Genomic DNA, 9,308 nt, shown 5'->3' on the forward strand with positions numbered 1-9,308 from the left:
AGGCAGTATCACTACAGAAGTAGGATTGCCCAACCTTCCTTCCGAGGAGAGGCTGGTGGGTTTGAACTGCCAGCCATCTGGTTAGCAGGCAAGTGTCTTAGCCACTATGCTACCGGAGCTCCTATACACACACACACACACACACACACACACACACACATATATATATATATCCAAGGGGGTACATACATAAACACACAGACACACACACACACACACATATATATATATATATATGGAAGAAGACTGGGCAATCTACTTCCATAAAGGTTTACCCCCTTGGAAAACCAAAGGGGGTCGCTATGAGTCAGAATCGACTTAATGGCAGTGTGTGATTGAGATATATATATGAAGATGCCTCTAGGTGGATTAAAATCACCAACCTTTAGGTTAGCATCTGAACACTGAAACATTTGTGCCACCCAAGGACTCCTAATAACCGCTGTGGTGAGGAGTAGGTGTGATAATGCAGGTAAAGTATTTTACATATTGCCTGACTTAATAAATGTTAACTGTTATTAGCATTAGTCTTAAACATTTTTTTTATCACGAGCTCTGGTGATGTAGTGCCTAAGGCATTTGACTGCTAATCAGAAGGTTGGTGGTTCAAACCAGCCACTCTGCAGAAGGAAGACTGGGCAATCTACTTCCATGAAGACTGACTTACTGCCTTGGAAACCCAAAGGGGGTTGCTATGAGTTGGAATTGACTCAATGGGAGTGAGGGTTTTTTTTTTTTTTTTTTTGAGTATTAAGAATTCATTCCTGAGATCAGTTTTTTTTTGGGGGGGGGAGGGAATAGGGGGCAAAAAATGGAGAAGATAGTGCTCGTTACACAGAAGGCTCCACAGTGGACACAGTTGGCCTCCTTTGAGGTTTTACCTCAGGCAGATCCTGACTGAAAAGTACTTTTCATTCCATGAAGAAATACTGCTTGGAGAACACATATCAGAGTGTAGAGGCCCAGGAAGAGAAGAAAAAGCATGTTACCAGTTTGGGTTTCCAAGAGCTGATTCAAAGCCCAAAGGGAGAAATGAAGATAGGGTGGGAAATATTTAGCATTTTACCTCGATAGAAAGTGAAAGAACTCGATTCCAGAAACTGTCTTAGGCTAAAATTCTGAAGCTCTTTATTCTGAATAGGTGTCAGGTCAGATCTTAAGGAAAGACAAGGGGGCAGGATGAAGTCAGGAAGAGGGAGGGAGGGAAGGGTTTCCAAGCCCCACCAATGTGACATCACTACAAAGTAGGAGGCAGCTCAGGAAAAGACATTGTCACAATGGATAGTTGATTGGTTGATGCTGGTGGAAGCCCCATCAAAGTTTATTCTCTTTGAGCCCACATTCTTCCTTTTCACTCAAATGTGAAACAAAATGAACTAAACAACTTGACAGTAAATATGTATTCATCCTTTTATTATTATTGTTTATAATAATAACAATAACAGACTTGGCTACAGAAAACAAAACTATGTATAATACATTTGTTAAAAGAACTTACACAAATTACATTTCTCAGTCATTTTTCTTGCCCTAGGTCCCACCCCTTCCTTCCTTTCTAAGCCATGTTGTTGTCCATGGCAGCTTAAAAACTGTCTTGAGTTTAATAATAGTTGGTGGTATCTATTCTTCCTACCAAGGATTCCTGCTGGTATAGTGGTTAAGTGCTTAGCTGCTAACTAAAACGTTGATGGTTCAACCCACCAGCCACTCAGCAACAGAAAGATGTGGCAGTCTGCTTCTGTAAAGATGATAGTTTTGGAAACCCTATGGGGCAGTTCTACTCTGCCCTATATGATCACTATGAGTTGGAATCAATTTGATAACAGTGGTTTAAGGAATCACATGCCTTGGAAACTCCAGAAAACTCGGTAGAATAACTTTCTTTGAATTATTACACCCATCCAAATATTTTTCCCTTTCTTCCTCCTTGTCCCCACCTAATTCTCTTCTTATACTTGAAATAGATATTTGCAGTTATTTGGACATTATAACAGATGTAATCCAAGTGAATAACACATTAAGAAGAATTCTGAGGCAGAATGTAAGGGATCAAAGTTTTAAGATGAACAGTAGGTGTACATTTTGGGTGTCTGTACATTCTGAGAAGCTGATAATGAGGTATTTAGCAATTCAGATTTTATCAAAATTCTATCTTAACACTGAAGAGTTTGTCCAAAGGATATACTTGGGGCTGTGTGTCAGGGTTTGTCAACAAGAATTGAACCATTAGTGCCTTTGACTGAAGAATAGGATTAAGGCCACTGACCTCACTTCATGGCACCCCAAAGAACAAAGGATCACCCTTTGAGAATATGTAAACACCTCCACAATGGAGAAGGGAGGGGAGGGGATGGACAGACATCCATAACTGACAGGTCTGAGAGGACAGACACCAGCACAGCTCTATGTTTCCTGTATCTGGTTCCAACATTTATTATACTGATAGGTTAAGAATTCTAGAATAAATAAGTAATATTGTCTCTTACAGAAAATTGTAATGATAATGTAGAGTAGGATTAAAGACTTTGAAGATTTCACAGAAACATCAGCATTTAAACAGTCAGACAGTAGCCAGAGTCTTTGTGACCAGTGTATCTTCTCAACAGTGGCAAATGCTTGGGGGGTAGATTTTTTAAAATATCTAAATGACAAAAACAATGCCATTAATAGCCCATAATGCTAGCCTGGGCATCACTGGCTTCAAACATGTCTCCACTGACTGTGGTTTTCCACCACAAGAATAGGAAAATGGAATTCTCTGACTCTTCCGGCCTACAGACACCTGACCTAAGTCACTGAGCAGAGGCTCCTGACCCTTTGGAAGTTGACCCTGTCTTTCTGCTTTCTTCTTGTGATATTATAATTGATTTTGCAGCAGAGGACCCACAATTATGCCCATGGATTTCATGTTAACACCCGGGTACCAGGGAAAAGGAGGTTTTCTCCGTTGGCACAAAGCCACGCTGCTGGCCTGCAGGAACATTCTGTCCTACTGGGACTGAGAAGCCCCTCCAGCCCCCTGAACACTTTGTAAGACACTGCACATAGTGACGACTCTCCAGAGAAAAGTCCTGTAAAAGTGACACCAGTGTTGTGCAGAACAAATAAACATCCATGAGCACAATGCCTACTTTTGAAACAAATGCCTTGCACACAGGAATTTCTGTGCAGAACACCTATTTGTTATAAAGCACAACCCTGGCCTTTGCACAACCTCACTAACTGCCATTCTCACTCCATTTTCCCTACAAGTGATAGTAGCAGCAGAGGAGATGGCCCCACCTCCTCAAGGTACAGACACTACTTCTGCATCAATCCTAATGGTGGGAATCCTGGTTTTGTAGAATCCGGACAAAAGGCCACCTGGAGCATCTAAGAATGACCAGTATGGTAAAGCCTAAAACCTGGAGTTGAGGCAAAAACGCACTTGCCTGGTCCAAAGTCCACTCTGGAGCCAAGCAGAGAGGCCCAGCTGAGTCACCACAGGCCCTTCTGCCTCAGTGGGTCTCTGCTGCTGGGATCCGAGAGGTGCACAGGAAGTCAGATCTCCAATAGCTTCAGGGTTTAGGGTGTAAAAGGAGGATTCAGCGAGGACTCCTCAGTTGCCCCATACCACGGCTGCTTAGCTCTACAATGTTCCTTCTTTTATCTGTTGGATAAAGAGGTTTCTCTCATCTTCCGGAGTCCGTCCGTTTTGAGCCCGAACAATACACGTGGGCCGATGAAGGTTGAGCATGTATATCAAATGCTGCTTCTCGTTCTTGAGCTCCTCAATTTGGGCCTTCAGCTCAGCATTTACACTCTCCAGTTTCTCTGACTCCTGGGGGGCAAACGACAGAAGCATTAAGAGTGGAGTCAAAAGGTCAGTAAAGAGGGGGTAACCAGGGATAATGCCTGGGTGGCACAGGGAGCCCGAGGCCCCCTAGGCCTCTTCAAGTAGGGATTGGCCTGCCGAGGGACACCGCCGTCTCTCTACTACAGTGTCCCACAAATCTGGGAAAGGAACGTTAAGTCTGGAACAATCCAGACCCTTGTGAAGCCTTTAACTATGGAGCATTCTTTAGAGATGCCTGTGAGTTTCTACCACAGAGGCACGCTGTGACTCAACCAGTAACAGAGCTACAGTGGAACCAATGGTTCAGAAACCTCTTCTACATGGAGCCCAAGAGCCCACATGTAGGTCTTCTGGGCCTGCAAGGGCCTTGGGGGCTGGGGGAGAAATCAGCTCATGGTCCTTAATTTTTTTGTAAGTTCCTGATCTCACTAAGGAGTGTATTTCCACAGGAAAATGTGCATAGGACACAAGATTTCATAATTTTTACTGACCCCTGAGGCAATCAACAGAATCTTGGGGGTCCTGGGCCCTCCTGGGTCAAGCCTCTGCCTGGTCTATCTATGCTTAGGGGAGGGGGCACAGCCACGGGAAGACTGTCTGGCAGCCTGGCCTCATAGCCCACCCTGCCTCCTCACAGACGCTGATGCCCCTGGTTCTCTCTTCAGGAACGGGAGCTGGCTGAGCTTAGCCGGGAGTTCAGACTGTTGGATGAGTCAGGGAGAAGGGCAGTGGAGTTAAGGACTAGACAAGAGCTCCAAGGAAGTGTAACCATTGTTTGTGGATTAAGGAAATCACTTGTTTGAAGAGATTAATTAAAGCTTTTCACAGTGAACCAAATGAGAACTGATAGCTTCCTTTCCTTGGGAAAATGGGCAAGCGAAGCTTCTCTAAATGAGCTCACATATCCTGTATCCTGGAAAGTGCTGGACATTATGGACCAGCTGAGGCTGCTGGGAGTCTGGGCATCAGATGATCCTGTGGCTTTTAATTCACACATCTGCTTTTTATACATCTACAGTCACGTGCATTGTGCTAACAGCTTTGTTGCCTCCTCATTCTGCAAATGGCATTTCTGCTACCAACTACAAGGTCCTTCTTGGGAAAACACTTTCCAGTAGGGTTTTTTTAAAAAAAACAAAACAAAACCCTCTGATACTGAAGGAGCTGTGGTGGTGCAGTGGTGGTGCATTTGGCTGCTAACCTAAAGGTCAGTGGTTTGAACCTACCAGCCACTCTGCAGGAAAAAGATGAGACAATCTGCTTCTGTAAAGATTTACAGCCTTAGAAATGCTGTGAGGCAGTTCTACTCTGTCCTAAAGGGTTGCTATGAGCCGGAATTGTCTCAAGGGCAGTGGGCTCTCATATCAGCATGAGGTTAGGGGAGGGCAGGCCTGAGCAAGCAGAAGGGACAAGGCAAGAAGGCTCTCACTTTTTGCAGGCACTCTGTCTTCTCCTTCTTCTTGTTTCGGCACTTGGCAGCTGCAATCTTATTTCTTTCCCGTCGCCGTTTTTTCCTTTCATCTTCTTCAGGGGCTACCTGTAAAGTCCAAAAGGCACACATTCAACCAATACCAGACCTGTTCCCACTGAGTCAATCCCACCTCATGGAAACCCCACGTGTTAGAGCAGAACCACCCCACAGGGTTTTCCTGGCTGAACATTTGACAGAAGCAGATTGCCAAGCCTTTTGTTCTACAGTGAAGCTGACTAGGTTTTAACCACCAGTTTTTAGGTTAGTAATGGAGTACAAACTGGTTTGGTTGAGTCACCCAGGGACCTTCACACACGTAATACACTACTGTCAAGTAGGACCCAACTCATAGAGACCCCTCCTTGTGTTTCCTAGGTGGTATCACCATGGAAGTAGATTGCCTGACCTTCCTTCCAAAGAGTGGCTGGTGGGTTTGAACCATCAGCCTTCTGGTTAGCAGTCAAGTGCCTTAGGTGCCTACACCACCAGAGCTCCCACACACATAATAGGGGGCAAGAAATGCCATCAACCTCAAGTGTGCTGCCTTTCATTTCCAATAAGAACTGGCAAATCAAAGTGGCTCTAGTGAAATTCCAAAAACTGTTAGTTAGAAATTATATTGGTATAATTGTTGCTGTTGTTAGGTGCCCCAAGTTGGCTCTGACTCATAATGACCCTGTGTATAACAGAATGAAACACTGCCTGGTCATGCGCCACCCTCACAATCCTTCCTATACCACCTAAGGCCATCATTGCAGCCACTGTGTCAATCCATCTTGTTGAGAGTCTTCCCCTTTGTTGCTGACCCTCTACTATACCAAGCAGGATATCCTTCTCCAGGGAATGGTCCCTTCTGACAACAGGACCAAAGTAGTTGGGATGAATGAAGTCTGGCTGTTCTCACTTCTAAGAAGCATTCTGGTGGCACTTCTTCCAGGACAGATTTGTTTGTTTCTCTGGCAGTCCATGGTCTTCTTTGCCAACACCAGAATTCAAAGGAATCAACTCTTCTTCAATCCTATTCACTAACCAGTTTTCACATGCATATGAAGCAACTGAAAATACCATGGCTTGGGTTAGGCACACCTTAGTCTTCAAAGTGACATCTTTGCTTCCTAATACAGTATTAGTCAATTTTAATCTATTTTAAAAACACATTTGGATTTTGAACTAGGAGTTTGATATTCAAACTGATGACCACAGATACAGATTGTAATCATTCAGAGAAGGTAACAGATTGTAAATGTGTCCTTTCTCCTAGAACAAGATCCTCACCCAGCCACAAGCGGCCCCATCTACTCTTTGATTCAGGTCTTATGCTCATGATTGAAGGACAACTCCATTCATCTCTCTCTTTGTCTGCCAATTTGGGTGAAGCCCAGGGAATCCTGGGGAAGAGGAACTCACATCCCTTCCTATCCAAAATGGCATTCTCAGTCCATGGCTGGGGTGTCACCTGTGGGTGGTGAGCTACAACCATCCATCGATTCATCTCACAACTAAATACTGATCCCCTCCCTGTGTCCCGCCCTAAGCCAGGCCTGGAGATCCTCCGAAAGCAGAACTGCCTGCTTTAGGATATAGTCTTCCATGGAAGTGTGCTTGATCCTGACCTCATCTGAGCACTGACAGGGAATCAGCAAAATCCACCTGCTGGAGATCAGAGTCCAGCTGGGATGATGTGTTCCTGGTGGGACAAGTGGGTGAAGGTTTAGGCTGCCAATGTCAGACCCTGTCAGCTCTGGACAGTGAAAAAGAGGGCGAGGAACCACATTTCAAACAAAACAACAGCTAGGACACCATAGTCACCTCATACCTGATTTTTTCCATTCTTTTGACTACACAGCACTGACTTTGCTTAGACTGAGATGGAAGGCCCAACAGCTTTGCAATTTAAAGACACAAAGCCCAAAGGAGAAATATGATGAAAGGAACTTTTACCTTTTATCTTTTAGATCCTAGAATCATTACAAGGGATATATTTGGGCTTAGACTAAACTGTCTTTGACTGTCAACTTTGCCACTTACTAGCTGTGCAACCTTGGGCAAGTTATACCCTCTGAGCTTCAGTTTCCTTATTTGTCAAAGAGAATCGATCATATTACCTACCTAAGAGAGTAGATATGAGGATCAAATTAATTAAGGTGTTGCGGTGTAGTAAATTACTTAGTGTGGCTTTTCTACCCATAAGTCTTTGTAAACTCCAAGGTGGGATTTTCTATGAGCAACTGAGGAGTTCCTGATTCCTGAAGCTACCCACCTGGGTTATTTCTGTTGGGTGTGGCACAATACAATGTTCTGGGAGGTTCCCACTCTCTCTCACGTGCTTAGAGTTCTGATGCTGTGATTGGCTAGTTTGACCACCCTTCCAGGCTCAAAAGAAGGCCTCCTAGAGGCAGAACTCGCTCTGACTGCTGGTAGAGGAAGATGTGCTGCCAAAAGAGACACACACCTCTGAAAGAGACACGCACTGCTGGGAAAGAGACGCAAGAGACACGCATTGCTGAGTGAGACACTGAGGGACCAACACTGCTGGGAAAGAGACTGTGAGAGACTGTTGGCTGAGGGACGGTGGGCTGGGAGAGAGACTGAGCATTCTTCCTGAACTTGAGTTGTAGCCTGGTGCTTCCCTAATAAACCCCATAATCTGTGAGCTCTGTGTGGCCACTGCAGTGAATTATCGAACCCAGGAGAGAGGTGGTGGGTGCTTTGGGAGGAACGGTTGGTGAAAGGGCTGGAGGGAGGCAGCATGTCCAGCCTTGTAGGAATAGGCTTTGGGTTACTGCTGGTAATCCTGTCTTCCTCTTGTATGATTAGAGGAGGTCAGAAGATTTGGCCTCCTTGCCCTTTTAGCAGGTGTAAAATGCTTTGAGCAGTGTCTAGCTTATAGTAAATGCTGTATGAGTTTTAGTTATTATCATTAACATCATCACTATCTTCATCAAGAACTCAGCAACCCTACAGATAGATATTTAGGACAGAAGGAAAAGAATTCAGGAGCAGAACTTCAGTAGAGCAGATCTTAGAATCATGGACTACCAGGGCTGGAAAAGGCTTTCTGAAGACCACTGTGATGCAGTGAATTACTTAAGATGAGCTTCCTAGACAGCGTCTTTATAACTCCCATCAGATGGCTGGGGGGAATATGCAAATGTAAGGTGTCTGTGACCCACCAAGGGGATTGGATAGCTTGTTAATAATACAAATAAGGTTACATGGCACCCTGGTGGGGGTGGAACCATGGAAATAAAGTATATGGAACCCTAACATGGGGATTGGTCAGTTTTTGCATCTCGACCAGGCTTAAAATGAGCCATCCCAGAGGTGGAAAAAGGGAATCTCACTGCAATCAATCCAAACAACAGGAGTAGAGTGCGTCCTTGGATCCGAGATTCCTGCATAGGATCTCCTTGGCAGAGATGACGGAGTGATGGCAGAGTTGGCAGCAGCAAAGGCAGCAGAACTAACAGAACCAAGAGACTGGCACGAGACAGAGTCGGGGGCTGGCTGGCCCATGGAGAGTGAAAGCTGAGAGTACCTTTGGGCTTGCTGGCAGAGTGGGGTGAATCTATCAGCAGAGCTAAAAGAGCTTCGTAATATTTGCCACAGCAGGGCAGAGGCCAGGTCAAGAGGCCAAGGACCAAAGAGAGGCATGCTTGTGGGCCTGGCCAAAGGAAGGCTGAAGGCTGTCCTGATGGAAGGATCATATCCTGAGAGCATTCCTGAACTTGAACTGGAATCTGTTGCTTCCCTAATAAACCTTATTAAACCTAGCAGAGAAGCAGAGAGTGCTGTGGAAGGGACGGCTGGTGTCAGAGTTGCTAAAAAGGGCTAGAGGGTGGCATGAGTCACAGGAATCAGCCTTGGTTTTCTGATGGTGATTTTCTTTCTCCCTCATTAAGTTAGAGGGGTTCTGGTGGCATAGTGCCTAAGGCACTTGACTGCTAACCAGAAGGCTGGCAGTTCAAACCCACCAGCCACTCCTCAGAAGGAAGGTTGGGC

At 45.1% G+C, this 9,308-nt stretch overlaps 1 protein-coding gene across 1 annotated transcript in view; it reads right to left on the reverse strand.

Moving 5' to 3' along the window:
• Positions 1-3,628: 3,628 nt before the first annotated feature.
• Positions 3,629-9,308, reverse strand: part of LOC103207191 (cyclic AMP-dependent transcription factor ATF-3) — a 9,787-nt gene continuing 4,107 nt past the window's right edge. The window contains exons 2-3 of the mRNA XM_007952757.1: positions 5,265-5,372; positions 3,629-3,820 (exon numbers count right to left, since the gene is read on the reverse strand). Of these exons, the coding sequence (XP_007950948.1) occupies positions 3,629-3,820; positions 5,265-5,372 (300 nt within the window). The remainder of the gene's footprint in view (positions 3,821-5,264; positions 5,373-9,308) is intronic.

The sequence above is a fragment of the Orycteropus afer genome, unplaced genomic scaffold (assembly GCF_000298275.1).
Source record: "Orycteropus afer afer isolate SDZICR_OR568_19922 unplaced genomic scaffold, OryAfe1.0 scaffold00013, whole genome shotgun sequence".
NCBI classification, from domain to species: domain Eukaryota; kingdom Metazoa; phylum Chordata; class Mammalia; order Tubulidentata; family Orycteropodidae; genus Orycteropus; species Orycteropus afer.